Here is a 25,183-nt window from a genome sequence, read left to right on the forward strand (position 1 = left end):
TCTTACTGACACATTTGGTGAAGTGGTTTAAAGTGTCCAATTTGAAAGCAAAAGCTAGCCATGAAGGGAGAAAGGGAAGTTTTCTCATCAAAGGGTTAATAAAATTGTCGTAAAGCAGTGTTAATATGCCCAATAAGACATTTGGGTCTTGAAATTTATTAAGTATTTCAGGACTATTAATTATATTTATTTTTAGGCATTTTTCTAGTCTTGGTTTTAATCTGTAGGAAATATTTTTCTAGATTAAACTCAACCCCGTATAATTATGTTTATAATATGTTTCAGATATCTAACTTTACTTAGGATACTAGTTGATGACCTTATATATGCATTTTGTTTTACCTGTTCTTTTGTTATTCTTAAGGTTTAAGTGATTTGCTTTAAAATTTTAAATCAGATAACTCAGGAACTCATTTGTTATTCCTCATTAGTGAAAAACATTATTAGATCATGGCATATAGTTCTAAGTGACTTATTTCTGCTAATTAAACCATCTATAATAGGCTAGAGAAAAGAACATTTTGTTGGGGTTTTAATATGTAAGACTAAGCCCATCAGGAAATTTATGGCTAAGATTAAGATTTTAGGAATAAACAAGGTATTTAAACTGGTCTAGATATGGGACTTTACTAAACAGTATCTTACTAAAATTGTGTGTGTTCAGTTTTGGTGCCTACTTGTATTTAGAATATTTGAATGTCGTGTTATAGTCATTTGCATATTTGTCTTGCATCTAGTAACAAAATGGTTGAAAATGAAACTTTTTGAATGGTTTCACTTATTTGTATCTTAATTTCTTCAGTATCTTATAATTTTTTGAGTACAGGTCTTTTACCTCCTTGGTTAACTTTATTCCTAGGTATCTTTTTTATTTATTTTGAAATTTTTATTTTTCAATTACAGTTGACATAATATTGTGTTAGTTTCAGGTGTACACTCCAGTGATTAGACATTATGTAGCTTACTAAGTGATCATCCTGATAAACCTTGTACCCATCTGCACCATACATAGTCTTTAGAATATTGACTATATTTCCTATGGTGTACTTTATATCCCCATGACTCTCCTGTAACTACCATTTGTACTTCTTAATCCCTTCACATTTCCATCCATCCTTCATTCTTAGTTTTCTTAATATACTGTGCATTTATTTTACATTTCTTCAACAATATGTCTTAAGCAAATGTTCTCAAGTATTATATAACATTCCATAATATGAACATAATTCTTTACTGGTATTTTGACTGAAAAGCTTCTAGCATTGAGCAAGTGGTTAAGGAGTGGAAGTAGTGTGTGGAGAGTAGAGCAGGTGAGGACCAAGTCACTCTGGGAGGCACCTAGATTGGCCTCTATACAAATAACCTTTTCATTTCTCTCAGTTAAATCAATTTTAGTAATTTTTTTCTTAGCATTTGATTTTCCAGTTATTTTTAAAAGCCTAATTTTTGTGTGTATACTTTTAAAATCAACTTTAAGATATTTGTGTATGACAGAAGTAACCTAGTATAATTTGACAGATGTGTACATTTATAAAACCATTACCTCTTTCAAGATATAGAATATTTCCATTGCCCCCCAAAAAAGTTCCTAATGCTCTTTACAGTCAGTTCTCCCCTTTGCCCCAGCAAACCATGGATGTGGTCACTACAGATTAGTTTTGCTTATTACATAACTTAGTAAAAATGATAGTTCCCAGACCTTTTATGTGGACTTCTGAGCTTACGATTATATTTAATTTGTTAAGAAAGTGAACTTTAAAAGGATGAACTTTTGAGAGTTGTTGGCTAAAATATCGAATTTATTTAGAGTTGAGAGTAGTTTCTGAATGGTGACCTGCAACTTCACTATTTAATTAGAAAAAGATTTTGTTTTAAATTCTGCAGTGGAAATACTGACACAACAAGGTTAACAGTACTTGCATCTCTGAAAGGAGAGAGCCTAGTGGAATGAAGATAGCAGTAGTTGATATGCCCCTATCTATTTCCATACTTGCCTCTTAAATGTTAGTTTCATTGTCCTGCTGTATTTACCATTACATACATTGATTTTGGTTTATGTTGTCTTATACGTAAAGACATTGTTTTGATAAAGGACAATATCTCAAATGATAAGTGTTTAGTTTTTGCCAAAGCTGTATTAAAAAAAAAAAATTTTCCATTTCTGTAGTCTCATTAAAAGGGGAAAAAACCTTTCCATATTTTAATTTTTATTCTCAACTAGATTAAGACAGTAGAGGGGAGCGTATCTAATTTGATTTCTAGCCCTTTTGCAAAAACAGTTAATGTGATGGACTCATCAAGATTTTATGTTATTTGGTGGGAACTCCTGATAACCAGCTCTTCTTTCTTTGCATGTGCCTTTATCTCATTGCATTGCACACCTTCTACTCAAAGCTTTGCGATAGTTATTCTTTTTTAAAAAATACCCATCTCAGTGGTATAGTCATGTTAATCAAGATGATAGGGACTGGTTATAGATCTTGAGTGCCAGTATAATCCCTGTCAGCCTTTTGTGTTACAGGTTTTGGATTTAAATTGAGAACTTCTCTGGTCTCTGAAAGTACTCTGTTTTAACTCTTTTTCTTTAAAATTGAGAAATAATATACATATAATAGTGTAATAACTTTTAAGTTAAATCTTGATAACTTTTTACATATGTATAGACCCATGTAACTACATCCAGATTAAGATAGGACATTTATAGCTCTCCTCTACTAAGACTTCCACCCTTTCCCAGTCAGTACATACTGTAAAGAGAAAACACTATTTTGACTTCTATCACTGTAAGTACCTTTGTTTTTTAGTTTTATAGTAAAAGTTCTTTTTAAAAAGTTTTCTTTTTGTTTTGTTTATAAATTTACTAGAGCACTGGAGTGGCATACTTACCCTATTATTAAAGTTACTAGAGGCCTGATGCATGAAATTTGTGCAAGAGTAGGCCTTCCTTCCCCTGGCTGCTGGCACTGGCTTCCCTCTGGCACCTGGGACCGGGGCTTCCTTCTGGCGGCCGGCAGGCACCCGGCACCTGGGACCTGGGCTTCCCACACAGCCCCGGCTTCATCTGGAAGGTCGTCCAGTCTAATTAGCATATTACGCTTTTATTATTATAGATAACTAGAGGCCTGGTGCATGAAATTTGTGCACAGGTAGGGTCCCTAGGCCTGGCTGGCGATTAGGGCTGATCTGCAGGGTGACCAGCGGGGTGATCGGGGGGGCCCCTGCTGGCACCCGCCTTGGCCAGCCTGGCGCTGCCTGCTTGCTGGCCCTGTCTCCCTGTCGCCACCGCTGGTCGCCTCCCTCTGCAGGGCGACTGGCGGGGTGATTGGGGGTCCCCGCTGGCACCCGCCTTGGCTGGCCTGGGGCCTTGGGCTGGGGCAGCTCCTGCATTGAGCATCTGCCCCCTGGTGGTCAGTGCGTGTCATAGTGATGGGTTGTTCCACTGGTCATTCTGTTGTTCGGTTGATTTGCATATTAGGCTTTTATTATATAGGATATAATTCAGATTATTAGTAACATCATTCTTAGGTAGTGTTATGCAGCCTTCTTCATGCTTAGAATATACTTTACCTAGGACTAGAGTACAGCCTGCTTTTTTATTTGGATTTTTAAATAAGGAAAATATAGAATAATAAATTAATATAATGAATATTCATGTACTTAGAGACTAACAATATTAATCTGTCATGTTTATGCCAGATCTTATTTTATTTTATTTATTTATTTATTTATTTATTTTTTAATATATTTTATTGAATTTTTACAGAGAGGAAGGGAGAGAGATAGAGAGTTAGAAACATCGATGAGAGAGAAACATCAATCAACTGCCTCCTGCACATCTCCCACTGGGGATGTGCCGGCAACCCGGGTACATGCCCTTGACCGTATGCCAGATTTTAAAGAATAATTTTTTTGTTTTGATGTAATTTCAAATCTAATAACATAAATAATATGAGGAACTTACCAGTGTCCTTCACCAGTTGTTTACATTTTATTTCATATGTTTTATCATTCTCCATTTTTCCCCCCTGAACCATTTGAGAGTAAGTTGGAGGCACTATGACCCTTTGCTTCAGAATACTTTAGAATTTATTTCCAAGAATAAGATAAGGATATTCTCTTATGTAATCACAGAGTGATTCTGGGGTTTTATAGTTTAATTTTGAGGATAATCTTATATCTAAATTCTTAGATACACCTCAGAGTTGGCACATATTACCTCAGGTTTCTGTATGATCAGAATTTTCAGTATGCTTTTTAAGCTTCTTAATTAAATGCATATATAGTTTATCTTACCTCTTGGTCAAGACATTTTGAAATTTGAGAATTAAAATGCATTTTGCTGACTTCTGCTTATATTTCATTGGGTTGTTGTCACCAGGTATTACAGCATGTATCTTCACATAAGTTTTGAACTAAGGAGGTACTAATCAGACTTTAGTCTGTTAATGGCCTTTGTACATTGATATTGTAAAGTATCAAGATGATACTATAAACCCAATAGAATTTTTAGTTGTCTCTTATCACCACCTCCTGCAGAGATGATGTGCTTATCCAAGCCACATTTATTCTCCTATCTGTTCTCCCTGTAACAGTACACATTTTTAGGGCAATTAATTTATGCATAAAGACATTATGTATCATATCTCTGGAAGTGAGTAAATTTTTTGTGAAAATTAAACTCAGGACACTAAAATTCTTTGCACACATCTAACCAAAGGAGCAACTATCCATAGTGGAGTACTCAAAGAGGTGGTGGTTTACCACATGCCCTCTTGGATATTCTGGAGCCCAATTTTTTTCTTATACATGTAACTTCTGGAGTTTTCTTTTGTTACATTTGCGTTTTAATGTAAAATTTATATCTCTTTTCTTAATATCTAACTTCCAGAACTTTATTTTACACCGTCATATTTGTAGAAGTTGAAAAGATCCTATCATTGTTTTAGGGGAAAACTGCATTTAGGTGATCATGTCACATCATGGTAACGTGTCCATTCTACCCTAGTATTTATTTTTTTAATTTTTAGCAAACATTTATTAGAATAGACAGTACTAAGCACACTGATATTTATAGAAGTGTACTAGTTCTTTGACTTTGGACAACTTACTTAATCCTTGAGAGACTTGGAGGCATCATTGTGAAATAGGCTAAGTAGTGCCTACCTCAACAGTCATATGAAGATTAAATGATATATGAAAAGTACATAGCTCAGTGATTGGCTCTTCATTTAGTAAATTCTAGCTTTTAAATATAAAGATAATGGCATTTCTTCACAGTTTTGTTTTGTTTAACAAAGTATATACCCTTTTAGACTAGTTTTACTAAGCCTATATAGTTTTATTCTAGTATTTAAATAGAGTTCTGTATGCAGTATTTTAACTGTTATTTTCTTGTGAACTAAGTAATAGATTCTTCTATAATGAAGACCTTTTAAGAGTTTTTTAATGTATATAGTTGCTCATTGATCAACACGGGTTTGAACCACATGGGTCCACTTATACATGAATTCTTTTTCAATACATATATTGGAATTTTTTTGGAGATTTACAACAATTTGAGAAAATGCAGATAAACTTTATGATCTTAAAAATATATCCTTTTTTCTAATTTACTTTATTGTAAGAGTATAATATATAATACATATAGTATACAAAATATTTATTAATTGGCTATATAGGCTATCAGTAAAGCTTCACAATATGTATTAATTGACTATATAGGCTATCAGTAAAGCTTCTGGTCAACAGTAGGCTATTAGTAAAGTTTTGGGGGAGTCAAAAGTTATGAGTGGATTTTCAACTCTGGTGGGGGTCAGAGCCTGTAATCCTTGCATTGTTCATGGGTCAACTGTATTGGTTTATTCTCCAATAATCCTCTGAGGCTGTTTGGTCAGGGTAGATAATTATATTTCTTTTGAAAGCTCAAGAAACATACCTAGAGAGTGTGTGGTTTAATTATTGATATATGACAGGGCATTTATTAGCCAACATGTATGTGATTACTAAGTGCCGGTACACTTCCAATTGCTTCTGTGTATTAGATCACTTAATCTTTACAATAACACTATGAGATATTATTGCCATCAGAAGCATGTTAATGACAAATGACCTACTCAGGATTACAGAATAATAAATGTCTGAATTAGGTTTTGAGGCAAGGTCAGGCTGACTCTAAAGCTGTGCCAGAATGCCTAAAAACACTCTTTAAAATGCTACAGTACATTTTAAATCCATAAACAGGAATGTTCCTTTGAAGGCTTTGTTTTAAACAGCAGAAACTGAAGTGATACGGTAGAGTAAAAGCAGAAATCGTATTCTTCCACTCTGCCACGAGCTGTGGAGCATAAAATAAAGGAAGAAAAACCGGATTTAATCTTAAATTCTGACTTTTGCAAAATAATATTTACCTGTCTGATTAGGTTTACTGTCTGATAAAATAATCCCTTCTGTCCTTGTATCCTTTTCTGGGGGAAAGTTTAGAAGCTGGAGACAAAACTAGCTAGCTATTCTGAAATCCCTTAGATGGGTTTACATTTCTTTTTATTCTGTAGTTTACACTTGTAATTTGGACCAAGATTAGATTTAAGAAAAACAAAAAGATTCCTTAACTTCTCCCATTTTGTTACAGTATGACCCTTGCCCCATCTAATAATTTTTTTTCTTGAAAGTCAGATTATTTGGGTATGCTTGGAAACTTTTAGGTAGCTGTCTCATTAATATACTCATCACATGGACCAAATTGTCTCATCCGGTCAGCTTTTTGATTCCTTGCCCTTATAGTTTTTCTGTTGTGCTGGTACCCATAACAACACAAACTTAAGAGCCCAGTAATGCAGGGCAAGTAGACTTCCTTCCTACCCTGGAGTTTTTTCCTATACTAGATGCCAGCTCTGAGGATGGTGAACATGGGAGTTTAATAAAAACCTGGTTTCCTGACTTCATCCCATTACATTAGATTGTCTCAGTGCTGAAATACAGGTTTTAAGAAAGTGGGTAGAAAAGAGTGCCCAGCTTGAGGATATTTAATATATGTTCAGCTTTGTTAACATTGCAGAAAACGTCAGTGGCTGACGTTTAATAACTAGAAGCCCCGTGCATGGATTCGTGCACCGGTGGGGTCCCTCGGCCTGGCCTGCACCCTCTCACAATCCAGGACCCCTTGGGGGATGTTGGATAGCTGGTTTCGACCCGATCCCTACAGGCCCGAACCAGACAGGAGGGAGCCTGATCCTGTGGGTTGAGCATCTGTTCCCTGGTGGTCAGTGCGCATCATAGGTGTTCGATTGCTTAGGCTTTTATATATATAGATAATAATCTGTAGTAAATCTTTTGAAAAATTGGTGTCAATTAAATAGTTCATAGCCATTCATTTGCCTTGGTAAATTATTTTTTATAAGAGAAGTATCTTACGTATATATTTTTAATGTTATTGATTTCAGAGAGGAAGGGAGAGGGAAAGAGAGAAACATCAGTGATGAGAGTTGACTAGCTGCCCCTTGCATGCCCCACACTGGGAATTGAACCTGCAACCCAGGCATGTGCCCTGACTAGGAATCGAATGGTGACCTCCTGGTTCATAAGTTGATGCTCAACCACTGAGCCATGCCAGCCAGGCCTGTTTCTTTTTACATGTATCTCTCTCCCTCCCTCTTAGCCTGTCTTGGCTTTATGATAATCACTGTTTGGCTTTCATTTGTATTGTTACCTATGTATGCATTTGTAAACAGTACTTTAGTTTTGTCGGTTTTTGAATGGAATAATACTGTATATATTTTCTATTTTGCTGCTTTTGCACATTCCTATGTATTATGTTGATCTAGTTCATTTTTATTGCTATTTTGTATATTACACAGCATTTTGTTTACCAGAGAGCTTGAATATACACATTATTCCTTCTGTTTCTTTCAGACATTAGTTTCTTTGACAAACTATTTTCATTTTGGAAAATGCAAAGAAATATATGACTGGCTCAGATTGACCTTGGAGGTGTGATATTATTAATAGTTATAGTTATGTTCACATGCTTATTGTAAACTTGATCATTCCAATTACTTGTTTATGTGGATTTTTTCATGCTGAATTGAATAGTACCGAAGTTTTTAATATATAAAGGTATACTCCATAATGTAGATTTATATTAGGCTGTATGTTTGAGAACTTTTTCATCTTGTTTTAGAGAATATTTTACCAATATTTAAATACATTTAGTATGAATATAAGTAATTTAGACAGTGCTTTTTAAAAAAAGAAAACCCCTCTCCCTTTCTGATTAATGGATTAAGCAAAATGATAGTTTGAGAATTTTTTAAATGTAAGGTTTTGTTTTGTTTTTAGTGTGAACCTATGACTTGTCTGAGTTTTTCTGAGTTGTTAACTTAAGTGCAGTCATGAAATAACAAAAATAATTAGGAAGAATAATGAATTGAGCTTATTTCTTATTAGCTCCTCTTTTCCTAAGTAAAGCATGTTGATAAATTCTACCTTTTGACTTTCACTGGAAAGTTCCTTTTCTTCCTGTATTTGGAGGGCAGTCACTTGTGTCCTTCTGTTTAGGTGAGATAAACATTAGTAGTTTAAAAGGGTGGCTCAGTTTTTTTCTGGGGATCTGTTGAATTGTATGGTTTTAAAGGGATTCTTAAGATGGTGTTTTGGTCAAGGCAATTTCTGTTTTTTGTTTTTTGGCTATTTAATAATTGAGGAGAACTGCTTTGAGAGAGTAGGTATTTGAATTTACCATTTTGAACAAAGCCCACATTATAGTGTTATTGAAGATTATTTGGTGTTTTATTGGCTTGTTTTAAAAAATTAGCAACTCCCTACCTAATTGCCAGTATATAAATTTTAACTAGGTCAGGAGAAGAGTGGGCTCTTCATTGCATATAGCCTCTGCTATTTGAATTTTGTCTCTTTCCTCTGAATGTATCTATTGGCTAGCCTGAGTGGACAGTTTTTAATTATGATGACAGCAGTTTAAAATTCAAATCTGTTTCTTCTCTTCATTGTTAAATTGTATGCTTAAAGGATGAATTCGCATTTATATTCAGCTTTCTGGTCCTTGTCCTTTTTTTTTTTGGTTCTTGTCCATTTTGATGCCTGTTAACTCTGAATAAAATGAGTGGAGGGACCCAGAACTTTGAAGAGTATAGATGGAGAGAGGAACATTCAGGTTTCTAATATATAATATTAATATACTAGCCGAAACCGGTTTGGCTCAGTGGATAGAGCGTTGGCCTACGGACTGAAGGGTCCTGGGTTCGATTCCGGTCAAGGGCATGTACCTGGGTTGCGGGCACATCCCCAGTGGGGGATGTGCAGGAGGCGGCTGATCGATGTTTCTCTCTCATCGATGTTTCTAACTCTCTATCTCTCTCCCTTCCTCTCTGTAAAAAATCAATAAAATATATTAAAAAAAATATACTAGTAAGCAATGTGCAGATTAGCTAGGTTTGGGATAATACTGATAACTATTTTTTTAGTGTAGTTTACTTCCAGAAAATGCAGTTAAAATTTTGTTCTTTAATCAGTAGGAGGCAGTTACAGAGTCTGCAATCTCATGTTAAGAGATAATCATATGATACTAGAGGCCCGGTGCACAAAATTCATGCGCTTGGGGGAGAGGGGTCCCAAAGCCCGGCCTGCACCCTCTTGCAGTCTGGGAGCCCTCAGGGGATGTCTGACTGCCATGAGCCCGGCTTCTGGCTGAGTGGCGCTCCCCCAGTGGGAGCGCGCTGACCACCAGGGGGCAGCTCCTGTGTTGAGTGTCTGCACCCTGGTGGCCAGTGCACGTCATAGTGACTGGCCATTCCACCTTTTGGTTGATTTGCATATTAGCCTTTTATTATATAGGATGTTAAGAAGAGCAGAAGTCATTATAAGGTTCTCTTTTCTCTCTGTCCTGTCTCTTCAATTTATCCTATGGGGTGCAGGGGAAAACAAGTTACTTCTTTCCTGTTCACCAGAGGTAACTGAGAGCGAGTAGGACATGAATGAGTGTGCAGGAATTTGCCTTCTCTTAATTTCCTAAAGGTAGACTTCAGAACCAATCAAAGAAACAAAAGTCAGGAAACATTTTTCCTATGCTGGAGCAATAATAAATATGGAACTACCTCTGGCATTTAGATAAAATGATATTGCTTGGCTTTTATTTAAAAATTTTATTTATTGATTTTAGAGGGAGGAAGGGAAGTACGGTATTCAGAACATCTCCCACACTAAAAAAAAAGTCTATCTCCATCCCTGTCCCCCCACCCCCCCCCTTGTCAAAAAAAAAAAAAAATGAACCACTCATGGTCACAGAATTACCAAGATTGATCTTTGGTCATTATCTATTGAAATGGAGATTTTACTTGTTACATTGAATATTATCATAAGTGTTGCTGGTTCAAGAGACTTATTATCAGCAAAAGACTTTTTGATACAGAAGTGTGATTATAACATGGAGTTCAGCTAATGGTTTCTGACAACATACTGGATTTTGTTTCTCAAGTAGAAGGTTGTGGGTTTTGCTTAGGAAATGATAATATTTTAGCTGTTTATCTGTGTCCTGCAGCTGGCAGAGGAATGCAGTACACTGATGATGAGTTTGCGTTTGGATCCCTGAAAACTCGCAGACTTTACTTAGGGTTTCCAAAAGACGTAGAAAAGAGACATAGATCTTTTTCTTTTTTTAAGTCATCTTGTTTGGAGATATCACTGAATCAGGACACTGCCACAATTTCGTATTTACTGTTCCTTTTTTTACCTTCTTCAAAGCATGATCCTAATAAGTAGTGGGGGTTGGGGGCGGGGGGGGGGGGCGGGCGGTCACACTGAGCCCATTCAGCCCTGTTGAGAATATTACAGTTGACACTTAGGACTGCAGCTCCACTGCTGCATCCCTACCTAGTGCCTAAAAGTGCCTATCACCCCAAAATATTTGTCACATAAGTGAATCTCCACCACAGTGGATTTAGGATAGGTGAAGGCATCTGTTCTTTTTGAACTTTCCTTGTTTCTATTTTCATTTATAGTTCACTTCAACAAGGGTTTTAGAAAAGCTGAAGTTTGGGCTCCTGTTCAGGGAATAAGTCCAAGCCACAGTAGTTTTATTCAGCTGATAAATGCTTGGGTTTTGGTCACTGCTGCTGATTAAATCATCTTTCCATCATGGAATAAGCCTATCCAACATACCACAGAATCGTAGTTTGGGAAGGTCATGTCATCCCTCAGATATCCGAAAAGTTACTAGGCATAAATGAGGAAACTCCAGAGCTGAAAAACTTGCCCAAATTAGGGACAGTTTTGTGAAGCTACTACTTAAAAGTTAACACTTTTGACCCTGGTGGCTCAGTTGGTTGGAGCATCATCCTGTACACCAAAAAGTTGCAGGTTTGATTCCCAGTCAGAGCACATACCTAGGTTGTAGGTTTGATCCCTGGTTGGAGTGCATGCAGGAGGCAACCAATCCATGTTTCTCTCTCAGATTGATGTTTCCCCTTCCCTCTCCCTCTCTCTTAAATCAATAAAAACATATCCTCGGCGAGGATTAAAAAATAAAAGATCAATTTCAAACCTCTGAATTATTTTATATTGCCTCTGTACTCAAGTTTGCTATGAATGTTTCTTAATACGTAGTGCATGTGTAAGAAAAGCCATTTCTTTTATGCAGAAAATTTAAAAATTCCTTTATAATTATTCAGTGTTGAACTCTTTTTTAAAAAATATATATGTTTTATTGATTTTTTTATAGAGAGAAAGGGAGAGGGATAGAGAGTTAGAAACATCGATGAGAGAGAAACATTGATTAGCTGCCTCCTGCACACCCCCTACTGGGGATGTGCCCACAACCAAGGTACATGCCCTTGACCGGAATTGAACCTAGGACCCTTCAGTCCGCAGGCTGATGCTCTATCCACTGAGCCAAACCGGTTAGGGCCAGTGTTGAATTCTTAATTATCCTGCATTTGGATGGGAGACAGGTCTATGCAAAAAATATTCCAGTGTTCTTTTGAAGTTAAAATGTATCTGCTTAAACCCCCCCCCCCCCCCCAAAAATACTGCTTAACTCTCCCCCGTATTCCCCACTCCAACCCCCCACAACATTTTGTTGTTTGGAATCGTTTATTATGGAAATGGTCTAACTTGGCATGCTTCTTTGCCCTTGTTGTAGCTAATATGGTAGGTGGCATACAGATGATCAATCACATAAGCTATTCCATTCTTGGCCTCCTTAGGGCCTCCGTGCCCTTCCTCTTGGTCATTATCTCATTATCTTCAATGAAGGGTTTTTGTGTTAGGTTCTCCTGTCTAATGCAGCTGCACAGTGATATCCGATATTATAGTATTTAATATTCAAGTCTATTAATTTTTACTTTTTAGGGTTTTCTCTTATAATAGTTGAAATCCTATCCATAGTATAATATGTAACGGTAATAGTTTTTACCTTATTTCAGGTAATTTCAGATTTATTTTTTACCCCTTCAGAGATGAAACTTAACGGTGACCATAGTTAATCCCTGCCCTACCCCACTTCCCTGGCTATCTCTGTTCATCAATAGTTAATGTGTTTAAGACACTTGTGATTGGACACTTTAGGTTGCTTGGATTTAATATAACCACTTTATGTTTTACCTCTTCAAGTATACGAATATTCAAGGTCACCCAAACATAACTGCTCTTACTTTCTGAGGTATACATGACATATCATGGGATACCTGCTGGTATCATGGGAAGGTAACTTGGAGCACCAGAGACATGGCCTTTATCTGGCAATTGTCCTAAGAGGCATGGGCAGTTTTAAATTTTTGTTGGAAATGTTTCGCAATGACAGATGTTTGTGGCTTGGGGTGACAGTTATTGAGAAGAGTCATTGCAGTAGACCTGCCTGAACCTTTTTGTTGTATTGAATCAACCTGTTGTTTGGTCCGCCTCTTGGAACTTTACACCTTTGGAAACTTCACACAAACACTTCTGTATTAATGGACTTCTCATATCTTTAACAGAATAAATTATCAAATAATTTCTAGGACATATCAGGCGATTCTTACAGTAGGTATAGTAATTCTTTGAATTAAATCAAGCACTATCAATTCATTCTTACCCCTAGACATGACCTGTCTGTTGAATTTAATGACATTTCCCCCCGTATTAACTGGTGGACATACATACTTTGGTGGCTTCCTCTGCATTTTCACTATTGTTGAGTTATTAGGCTCTTAATTCATATCTGAACTACTAGTCCAGGATCATCCTATAGTATAAAGGAAAAATAAAAGGAAAAAAATTTATAATGTGTATTTCAGTATTCAAATACTCAGCAAAAATTATACTCTAGTAAGAAAAGGACCTGGAGATTTACAAATCCCTCCAACTTTCCTGCTGTTCTGTGCTGTACCTTGTTAAACAAGTTAATAAGACCAGTCTTGATTCTGGTATGGTTTATATTTGAAGTTGCATATTATGAATAGCTTTATTTCCTTTCTAATATAGTATGTGGTTAATATGGCATGAGTTACAAAATTTAAATTAAATTACTGGGATCAAAAATACTACTTATAAAATGTTTAGAACACTTTATTATTGCATGGTTAGGTCTCCCTTTTATGGTTCTTACTCAGTTTAAAAAGTTTCTGGAGGTTAGGGGAATAATGTGCTGTACTGACAGACTCCTTCATTTTAGGATTTTGATATTTTGTATAGTCTTGTTCACATATGTGAATTCATGTCATGTAATCAAACAGCCCAAAGGGATGAGTTGTCTGCAAATACTGAGAGAGCCTTACAAAGGAATCAGGTTGATTAGTCTTTTATTCCTGTAAAGGTCAGATTGTTGCCTAGTTGTGACGGTAATTCTTTGTATTGAGACTATACCCCCAACCCCACCCCACCTCCCCTGACCAATTTTTGCTTACACATAAAAGATCCCTTGGTAGAAGCTAATTCTGTGTTAAAACACCTTAAACTCTCAAGTCTAAGCCTAGATCTTTTGTAGTCATATAGTTTTTTAAAGTACTTGTTCCTGTAGTGGCAAAGGTTTGTCTGAGAAGCTATCAGAGTGATGCTTTATTGATCGAGGAAAACATTTAAATAGGAGTAGCTGTAGGTTCCTGGAAAGTTTTGTCTGTACGTATAGTTCTGCAGTTTCTAAAGGCATGCTGAGGCCTGATTGCATCCATTTTGTGGACAATTAAGCATTCTAAAATCTGCAGTTGACTAAATAGTCCACATTGTATCATTTTTAAAGACAATGTATTATCCTGGCATTCAACCTTGTAGAGAAAAGTCTTGTGGGCAGATCTAAGTGGTTTAACTTGATTCTTAGGATATTTTTCATAAAAATACTGGTTTTTCTTTTGCAGATTTTCTTGTGAAACCTTCTAGTAGAAAAAGTTCTTGGGACAAAGTTCTTGGTAAGTCTCCCCTCCCGCCTACTGTGCTGTTTTGAGGCAGGTAAAACGAATATACAGATTAACTTGGGGCATCTGTTTGTCCTTGTACACAATATGTACACAGTTATTGAGATGAGCTCTTATATTTTCATTTTAATGGTAAGTCTTGAAACGTTTTTTCACTGCTTTTTTCATATGTAATTGTGCCATAATATAATATACTGTGCCTGGAAACTTGTATTTAAGTGGAGATTGAATGAGGTGTAGCCCTACTCTTTTTTTTTTAATAGATGGTCCTCAACAACATGAAGTTCTTTTAAATTGAAACTTGGTTCTTATTTTGAATTTTCTTAAATTGTTGTTATATATCTGTATGAGAACCAAGGCCATGTTACTAGACTTAGTGGCACTAATTGGATTTTTAAATAGAAAACAAGTTCTAAAAATTTGTTAGCTCTGTCTTCAGTGTGGATATTAATTCTAGTCCTGTCCTTTTCATAGACCTGTGTGTAGCTCTTACTGCCTAAGTCTTAATGACTGCCTCTTGTTTCTGCCATCTGTTTAATCTAGGAAATTATAATCTGATATTATTGAAAAGAGAAGTTGTTGTTTTGGTTTTAAGTTTTTAGATCCAAATCATTTTCTTGTTCCAGAACCTTGAACATGGCATGTTAGGCTCTTCACAAGTGGGCTTTAAAAACATCTCCTTCATCAGTCACTGCACAAATGCACAGGCTGAAGTGTGGATTAGCACACATGGGAATGTCGGCCTGCAGGTGTTAAAACTTCTGTGGAGCCTTGCCCGTGTAACTCAGTGGTTAGAGCATCAGCCTGAGCACCAGAGAGTCGTGGGTTTGATTTTCAGTCAAGGGTACTTACCTGAGCTGCAGGTTTGATCACCGGCTCCTGTGCGTGTGGGAGGCCATCAGTCAGTCAATCGATGTGCTCTCTCGCATTGATGTTTCTCTCCCTCTCCCTCCGCTGTCCTCTTCCTTTCCTTTCCCCCTCGCCCCCCTCTTCCACTCTCTCTATAAAAACCAATGGAAAAAATATCCCGGGTGAGAATGAACAACAACAAAAAAAACCTGGTAAAGGTATTAGCACAGTTTATGTGAATTTTCAGATGAATGTAGAATATAGAGGCAATAAGGCAATTTTGCCTACTAAGCCAGTCTGGTTCCCACAGATAGGGAGATCCATTTTGAACTTACAGATAAAACATTTTATAATATAACAAGAGTATTGTTTTTGTACTTGCATGTTGGTTTAATTATTATTGCTTTACTATTTTCATCCAAAGCTTATAACATTTTTCATATTACTAGCAACATGAGGAATATGAGCCCGTGCTATTTTTTTTTGCCCAAAAATCCAGGAGGATTTTCACAAAGGCATATGGAGTTTGCATTTGACTAGTGAGAATTGGCTGGGTAATATTCAACATGTTCTTGGCTGACTCTGGTCAGGTCTTTGGGTCTGTGTATATGTAGTTCCTTTAATTGGAGTATGGCCAACTGGGGGAAAATTGCTAATTTTGTCCCTCTCCTTCCCCCCATCGCCCTTTTTAAAGATCCAGGCATAAAGGAAAGAAAAGCTTTGCCATACATTGAAGAAGGGACGGGGATCTCTCCTCCTAATCTGGGCCTCCTGTCATGGTAAGTAAATAACAAATTAGAAGAAAATTGGAATTGAACTCTATCCTGACAAGTGAACATTAATACATCATAGTTACCTATTTTTGTTGTTGTAAGAAACCATTTCACTTTTCCTATCACAGAACTCTGCTTGTCTCCTTTCTTTTTTTTGTTTACTTAATAGTAATAATTAATAGAATATTCTAGTGTATTAAAGCCGTTTCATTTCTATTAGCTTTAATTCTGTGAGTTAAATATTGTCTCCCTTCAGTCAGGTAGTAAATGGAATCAAGACTAAAACCCATGATTCTTGGACTCTAGGTTTCTTCTTCCTTTTTGAGGAAGCAAGATACGAAAACTGTGTGTGTGTGTGTGTAGGAGAATTATGATATGGTCACATATTCTTTATGAATTTACCTATCTGGATAAAAGCAATGCCCTACCTTCCCCATTTTATTTAAGGCAGTATTTTTATCCCAAAGAAGGTGGAGCAGCTCTGCACACCCCTGCCCACACCTTTGACTACAGAGAGCATGGATATTTAATGGACATTTCATTGACTTGTGGGCCATTTAGGACCCAGGCCAGTCTAGGCAGAAAAGATGCAGCAATGAGTCAGCTACATTTCTGTCAACCCTGAGAATAGGTAAATAGAGCTTTAAGGCTTAAAAAAGAACAGTCCTCTGTAATATTGTCCTGCTTCTACCTTGTGATATTTCCTAGATGCAAACTGTTTCATGCTGGTGCACAAAAAAGGAATTGAAAGGTCATATTAATTTCAAGGTTCATTAGGGACATGGATGGAAAGTGCTTTTCAAAATTAAAAACAAACTAAAGCAGAAAAACTAGTGCAGAAATTCATATTAAAAGGAGGAGAGGTAACTGCTCTCATCTCAAGCTGGGCCCATTTCTTCTTAGTTTATGGGCATAACAATGTATCTTAGACCCAAACACAGATGAACTCTTAATGTTATTTTTCTAGATCATGTTTTATTGGTTTTCCCATAGATTTTAATGAGTTGATAAAGTGTTTTCCTAATATTTATATGGCATATATGCCAGTGCTAATGAATAGCAGATGAGCTTATTAAGGCAGCTCTGTTCTGTACTAAGGTGTCCTTCATTGTATTCCATATGGCTAGCAACAATGTGGCCTTCATCCTGGTGCTGCTGGGTCTCTGCCTTGATTGTACTAAGGTGCCAGCAGTTACACCCACCAGTTCTTTTTGCATTGTTAATACAAATGTCAATACAGTGAGAAAAGGCAAATAATGTTTTAGTATTACTGTGAAGGGGATTTTGACCTCATAAGCCCCTTGAAAGGGTCTCAGAATCTATAGACCTCACTTTGAGAACCACACTAGTTAGAGTATTATGGTTTTAAGATTAGGAGTGCTCTTCAGTAAAACTTTAAATTTTATTTATAGGTAAGATTTTGTTTCCCTCTTTGAGGAGGTAGAAAGAATTGTTGGAATTGTGATAAATAGCATATGCAGAAATGTTCGAACACTAATTAGTGATTATAATTATTAGTGCCGTCAGCTGAGCATGATATGGCTTTTGATTTTACAAAGTTTGCTGTGTAAATAAATTGCATCATAATTTATACTCAGACTTTCCATTATATTGCTTTTCTCTCCTATCTTCCTATACCGTAAAGATTCATAACGTAAAGGACTATATTTTAATACAAGTTATAATTAGTTCAAGTGCCATTTAGATTAGAATTTATTGCTGCTTTTTTAAAAATTGCCTTAATAGAAATATAAATCTATTCTGTAATATAAGACATACTAAACTAGGGATAGTGTTTCACATATGCTTGCCGTTTGAGAAATTTGGTTCTTATGCTTTGCATTTTTAAAAAACTTAATATTGTGGAAATTACACATATAACCAAAGTAGACACAATGGTATAGTGAACCCCCACTTACCCAGTTTCATCAATCATCCCTCATGGACAATCCTGTTTTCATTTATGCCCCATTCATTTCCTCCTTACCTTTCCCCTTCTAATTATTTTGAAACAAATTCCAGTTATCACATCATTTCATTCTTAAATAATTCAGAATGTATCTTTCAAAAATAAGAATTTAAGGTAATAAAAAAAGAACAAAACTACTATATCTTGTTTCTCTTACAGGTAATGTCCTAACAACTTATTACTTCTTATTATAAATGCTCTTAACCTCTTTGATTTTTTTATTAAGTTTTTTGTGTGCATCAGTGTGTTTTCTAAGTAGAGGCGCCTAATATATATCAGACGGAACACTTTTGGGGATTAATATTTTTTAAAAATATATTTTATTGATTTTTTACAGAGAGGAAGGGAGAGGGATAGAGAGTTAGAAACATCGATGAGAGAGAAACATCGACCAGCTGCCTCCTGCACACCTCCTACTGGGGATGTGCCCGCAACCAAGGTACATGCCCTTCACCAGAATCAAACCTGGGACCTTTCAGTTCACAGGCCAATGCTCTATCCACTGAACCAAACTGGTTAGGCTATTTTTTTCTTGAGTTTTTTGCCTGTTAACTTTTTTTTTTAAAAAAAATATGTTTTATTGATTTTCTACAGAGAGGAAGGGAGAGGGATAGAGAGTTAGAAACATCGATCAGCTGCCTCCTGCACACCCCCCACTGGGGATGTGCCCGCAACCAAGGTACATGCCCCTGACCAGAATCGAACCCGGGACCCTTGAGTCCGCAGGCCGACGCTCTATCCACTGAGCCAAACCGGTTCTGGCGCCTGTTAACTTTGATCACCAGACTCCCATTGTGATTACACTATTAAAACATGGCAGAAAAACCAAATATGGGTGTCTGGGAGTTTTGAAATTATTTAAAGTTTCTTTTTTTTTCAGGATGAAGAGACTCGGCACAGCCTTGAGTGCATCCAGGCCAATCAGATCTTTCCCAGGAAGCAGCTGATCCGGGAGGATGAGAATCTTCAGGTAATTACAGGCCACTTTTGATTGAAAAGTATTTAGCATCGTAGTAATAATGTAGTGAGCTAATGGTTTGAAGTAATGTACTATATAATATATATCTTTTTTCCTAAGCCATGCACATAGTAGAAATGCAGCTGGAAAACATCTTTCCTTTTAGAAGACTTATTTCCTGAGAATTGACTGTTTGAGATGTTCATCTTTGTCGTTCCTTCAGAAGTCTAGAATTTGAATAACTAGGTATATTCGAATTATGTGGACATAAACCCAGTCCCTTACCCACTTATGTATTGTGTTCTAAGTTTGCGTAACAGAGGATGTTTCATCATCCATTTATCTGACCTGTGAAGACTTTGATTTACTGCTTCAGAACTTTGAAGGGTTTCTGCTTCCATTTTGAAGGTTCCTTTCCTTGAACTTCATGGAGAAAGCACGGAGTACGTGGGCCGTGCTGAGGATGCCATCATTGCCCTTTCTAATTACAGACTTCATATCAAGTTCAAGGAGTCTCTTGTTAATGTAAGTGATTACCAACTAAAGTAGATGGAGAAGGAAAGTAAAAAAACGGGTTAATGTTCTCAGTGAGAGGAGTGTTATACAGGGTTGGGTATGAAAACACTGTACTCTGCTTTTCTCTGTTTGGCACCCAGGTGACACTAGGTTAGCAAGCAGTTGTAATGCTTGATTTAAAATGATACCCGTAGTTGTCAGCTGAGGTATCCATTGTTTACTATTACTGAATTGATTTGCCCTAAGTAATGCTGTATCATTAAGTTTTATAAAGGTGCAAAGGCTGTATAGACGTTCATTCTTCAACCTTTAATAGTTAACTACTGCCTCAGTTGAGATAATTTCCTGGATCCTAATGTCAAATGATGAGATGTACTTTGAGCTCAGTGCAGACTATCATAGGATGAATTAGTCTAATGGCTGCATAGTGGTGTAAGTATAAATGTTAAGTACAATGTTCAGTTGTTTAATGGACTATGTATTCCTGAAGAAAAGGAAGGCTCTCAATCCATAGAGTGCATTTATCCGTTTTAGTTATGAGGGTACTCTGAGTGAACTGGTTCTTCCAGTCACTGCCATTATTAATAGTTTTCAATTAATGTGCCTTTCACCACAAAGGCACAAAAATTTGTGTACTCCCACCAATGAATGAATGCCTTCTTCTTTCTTCATTTGCCAGCATTGTGCCTTTCTGCACTTCGGCTCTAGCACAGAGAAGTGTATTATGACATCATTCAGATCGTGTGTTTTGAGAATCATTTGGGATTCTTTGATATCTGTCACTTAAGTTTATTTTTTTCATTGATTCAAAAGTTACCCAACTCCTTCATCACATTCTCTTTTTTTTGGTCAAAAGACTCAAATGGCTGCCATTTTCTTTGCAGTCGGCATTTATTATTTATGTAGTCTTTGTTATTATTCTTTGTAGTTAAGCGTTTATATCCAGGAGCCATTGTGGCCCGAATTCCTTCTGGCTTCTAGATTTGGTCTACTATCATAGCTGTTACTTAAGATTTCTGTTCAGAAGCTATTAATACACATTGGATTCATCAAGGAAAGAGGCATGCTGTGCTTTCATTCCATATTGCACTGTGTTCAGGAGGGTCCATTTGGAATGCATAGTTGTCACAGGAGGGGACAGGATAGAAACTTTTAAAATTCCAGCAACCAGAAATTCCCCACCAGTTACTGTGAAAGTAATGACAGTAATATAGTAGTCCCCCACCTTTTGCATTTCTGCTTTCTGCAGTTCCAGTTAGCCATGATCAACTGTGGTCTGAAAAGACTAAATGGAAAATTCCAGAAATAAACAATTCATATGTTTTGCCTGGCTGGAGTGGCTCAGTTGGTTGAGCTTCGTCCTGTGCACCAAAAGGTTGATGGTTCGATTCCCAGTCAGGGCACATACCTGAGTTTCAGGTTCCATCCCCGGTCAGGGCATGTACAAATGTACAAAAGGCAACTGATATCTATCCCTCCCCTCCCCTCTCCTCTCCTCCCTTCCCCTCCCCTCCGCTCCCCTTCCTTTCCCTCCCCTCCCTTCCCCCTTTCCTCTTCCTTCTCCCTTCTCCTCTTCTCTCTGAGCATGTCCTCCGGTAAAGATTAAAACAACAACAATTCAAAAGTTTTTAGTTGCACACCATTCTGAGCAGTGTGATAAAATCTTATGCCATCCTAGATGGCCCCAGAGTGCAAGAGTAGTGATGCTGGCAATTGGGATATGCCAAAGAGAAGCCATAAAATGCTTCCTTTAAGTGAAGAGGTATGTACAATAGTCCCCCCTTATCTATGGGGAATATAGCCAAAGGTCCCCATTGGATGCCTGAAATTTTGAATAGCACTGAACCTGGTATATATGTACTGTGTTTTTCCTATTCATACATACTTATGATAAAGTTTAATTTATAAATTAGGCACAGTAAGACATTAACAATAAAATAGAACAATTATAACAATATATGGTAATAAATTGGGGCCATTATTAAGTTAAATAAGGGTTACTCGAATACGAGCACTGCAATACTGCAACAGTTGATAACCAAGACGGCTACTAAGTGACTAATGGGCAGGTACCACACAGCATGGATATGCCGGACAAAGGGCAGCTCACGCCCTGGGTGGGATGGAACAGGATAGCACAAGATTTCATGACAATACTCAGAATGGCATGTGATTGAAAACTTATGAATTGTTTATTTCTATAATTTTTCATTTCATATTTTTGGACCACGGTTGACCCATGGGTAATTGATTTCACAGAAAGCAAAACTGCCAATAAGGAGGGAGCAGAAACTACTGTGTGTATAGGAAAAAGTCATAGTATACATAGGATTCGGTTCTATCTATAGATTCAGGTATCCAGTGGGGGGTGTTTTAGAACATATCCCCCACAGATAAGGGGAGACTACTGGAGTAAGTAGAATTGTTCAATTTAATTTTGTGTTAAATGGCTGGAATCAATGAAATTCTACTTAAATTGCATGTGGGGATGATACAGTTGCATATCATTGCGTTTTTCCATTCAGTCCCCTATTTCTCAGGTTGTTGGTTTATGGCCAAGTATTTTAGGGACTATTTTTAGATCTATTCTGGAATAGGGTCTGTTGGAGAGAGAGCATGGATTTGATCATATCGTTCACCAGCCTCAAGCCTTTCAGTATTTCTTTATTGCTTTTAAGATGGAATTACTTAGCATGATCTCAGGGCATTTGGTACTTGGTCCCTGCCAGCTTTTCTGTCTGTTTCCGTCTTTTCTCCCTTCTCCCCTTGGTGTTAATAAAACGGGCATATCCTCTTTGGACTATTCAGCCATAATCTCACACTCCGAGTTCTCTCTCTTCTCTCCTGCCCAGGGAACTCTTTTTCATCTTTCAAAACCCAAATCAGGTGATAACTTCTGTGATGTCTTTCTCAGTCCCAGTTCCTCCCTGGCAGTTTATTACACTCCTGGCTGCTCTTCTGTATCTTGACCACACCTTTACAACATTTACCGGATATGCTGAAGTTTTTTGGTTATTCATCTTTGTGTCTTCAGAATCCAGCATATCTCCTGGTACCATGATATTCAGTAAATATAGTAGTGGGCAAAAGTAGGTTTACAAATAAATAAGTAATGATATAATAATAAACTGTTCTGTGTACTGAAAACTGTAAACCTACTTTGCCCACCCCTGTATTATGTGAATTAAAGTTAATATGGGCGTGAAATGGCTATTAGACCATTTTAAAACCCTTTGTAGATTTAAAGCTCAGTTTAAAACAACGTATCTGTGTGATAGGCCCATGTCAATGTCTCTAAGGGTAGCTGTATAAGTGGGTTGTTTATTGTAAATGTTGGTCCCTCTTTGTGACTGAAAGATATGCTTAAGAAATTTACCAATGTACGTACTTTTGACCTATTTTCTCACCTAAAAGTGTTTTCTCAGATAGCATTATAACCCTCTAGGCATAGAGCCTGCATGTGACTTAAAAAGCCCAATATAATGGCTGTCTAGAAAAATGATTGTGCAGAAGTATTTTGGTATTGCAGTGACTTTAAATATTTCAGATGGAAGGAGACTATGACTTCTCCATACAAATAAATTACTTGCATCACAGCTAGTGCTAAGGTTCCTAAAACCTGTGATTACTCCAAGAAACAGTGGCTCCTCCTGCTAGGTACTGGATGGAGACTAGAGAGTTGGGGTTGCCGCACCCTCCCTCCTTTTCTTTCTCCCTCAGCAGATAAATATTTCAATAAAATATGTGAGATCAAGAGACTCCCTTTGAAGGATATTCAAACACATTTCAACCGTCAAAGCCCAAAATGTGCCAGTATATATTGTGGCAGGCCCCAGTTTGCATCATTTTGTATGTTTTTAAATCAATATATTTAGTACTTTAGAAAATAATTTACTATCAGGTTTCAAATAGCAACCTGATATTATATATTCTTAAAAAAGTGTTTTTTTGGTAAAAATTAGTATACAAGATTACATATATATCAGCTGTACAACATTATAATTTGATATTTGTATACACCACACCACTGTAAATCTAGTTACTATTCATCACATACATTCTTTCAATTTCACACATTGAGTGAAAGTCTGTAGACTTAGATGCCAAAAGTATTGTGTACTGTAATTCACACACATTCACTGGATATCAAGTTTTAAATTTCTAGGGTAAAGAACCTCTGTAGTAGAGTTCATTGGTAGCATTTAAGGTATGAATTGCCCCCATTCTGTGCTTTGCCCAAACCATATTTTTACTTATGTACAAATATATTTCTTTGATGCTCAGCTAATTTATAAACAAAAAAGTGTTCAAGTGGAATTCATGAAAGTCTAAAACAATTTTTGTGTAATTCAATAGACTGCCTCTCAATCTACTGCTTCTGAAGTCCCAGTAAGTAGCATGAGAAACCTGGGCGATTTTTGCACATGTGCCTGGAGCAAATTGGTTTTGAATGTCAGATGCTCACCTTGCAAGTCAGCAAAATGTGTCTATTCTGCATGAGTCCCTTCCCTCTTACTAGACAATGTTCTAGTGGTACCCTGTAATGAGAACAAGTTGTGGGGTGAGGAAAAAGCCCCACAGCTTATACCTGAGCTCATGGAATTGTGACTTTCAAAAAATGAAAACCGAATTTCAACTAGAAATTTTTGGAAAATCAACATTAGTATCTAAAAGGACATTAGAATTTCTGTTTCTAAGATGTCCAGTTAATGCTTCTGAGGAAAAAGGTGGAAGTGTAGCAGCTGGAAACACCTTTCTTAGCATTTTTTTCACATTTTTAATTGTCTGACTGTAGTACATCAAAAATCTTTCTTCTCCAAACATCAAGAAGAGGTTATTAACACTGAATACACTTTGGCCTTAGCATTCATTTGTCAGCAGAGGCATCTGGCACCAGTGCTGGAAGAGTAGCTTATGAATATCAAAGGAGAGCAATAAAAAGTTTATGTCTTTAGCCTGTGACAGTCTTCTTTTTAGAAGTGGTTTTTAAAGGATAAGATTTAGTGCCCAGATATTCCAGTTTATTACAGATTTTAGGTTTAGAATCATAGCTTTATTTTCACTTAGTTACTATCATTTTTACTTCAAATGTACATACAAGATTAGTACTTCCCATTCAGGCTATAAAGGGGGCATTTGTTTAAAAGGTAGGAACTATCCCGCTTTTCAATTCTGGTGCTCAAACAGTACACGTGTGCATGTGAGTGCGCACACATCCCCGAATGGGGCAGTACTGTGGGGCTTCAATACCTGTGCATGTCTATTAAGTCTTTAATTGCTGCTCTTCTGCTTTGGATTGATGCTCTTATGAGTTTTGGTGTTCATGTTGTAACTTCTGGCCTTTTGAGAAATCAATTAACAGCACTTTGTGTGTTTGATGCATTGTTTTGAGCATGAGTTTGGTGAAATTCATAAGAGGAAGAGCACTGTAAAGGGAGATAGAATTACCAAGCTAGACGATAGAGGAAAAAATAACAAAAAGAAAATTGATTGCTCTAAAACATTTGAATCAGTGAGCTAGAGAGGATTTGAATGTGACTTTAGATTTCTGACTACTCTTCCATGGGTAAAATTGCCTCTAAGGAATCTTGGTTTAGATTCTGTTTTCCTCTTGAAGACCCCTGAGGGAGAGGCCTTAATTGAGAAAGAAGGAACGAAAGTAGAGCGCATACAGAAGTGAAGTGCAGTCTTAAAGGAAGAAACGCACATCATATACATAATGAAA

The 25,183-nt window shown here is 36.8% G+C and overlaps 1 protein-coding gene across 9 annotated transcripts in view; it reads left to right on the forward strand.

Annotated features, from left to right (window-relative positions):
* Positions 1-25,183, forward strand: part of MTMR3 (myotubularin related protein 3) — an 85,661-nt gene that overhangs the window by 25,894 nt on the left and 34,584 nt on the right. For 5 of the 9 annotated variants that reach the window (XM_070399492.1, XM_070399494.1, XM_070399497.1 and 2 more), the window contains exons 2-6: positions 14,337-14,387; positions 15,937-16,021; positions 18,865-18,954; positions 19,351-19,467; positions 23,815-23,847. In XM_070399492.1, coding sequence (XP_070255593.1) covers positions 16,019-16,021; positions 18,865-18,954; positions 19,351-19,467; positions 23,815-23,847 — 243 coding nt within the window. In that variant the 5' untranslated portion in view covers positions 14,337-14,387; positions 15,937-16,018. The remainder of the gene's footprint in view (positions 1-14,336; positions 14,388-15,936; positions 16,022-18,864; positions 18,955-19,350; positions 19,468-23,814; positions 23,848-25,183) is intronic. The other 4 variants (XM_070399495.1, XM_070399496.1, XM_070399498.1 and 1 more) reach the window with 1 other exon arrangement.

Source organism: Myotis yumanensis, unplaced genomic scaffold (assembly GCF_028538775.1).
Source record: "Myotis yumanensis isolate MYYU_CA2020_CCGP unplaced genomic scaffold, mMyoYum1.0.hap1 SCAF_19, whole genome shotgun sequence".
NCBI classification, from domain to species: domain Eukaryota; kingdom Metazoa; phylum Chordata; class Mammalia; order Chiroptera; family Vespertilionidae; genus Myotis; species Myotis yumanensis.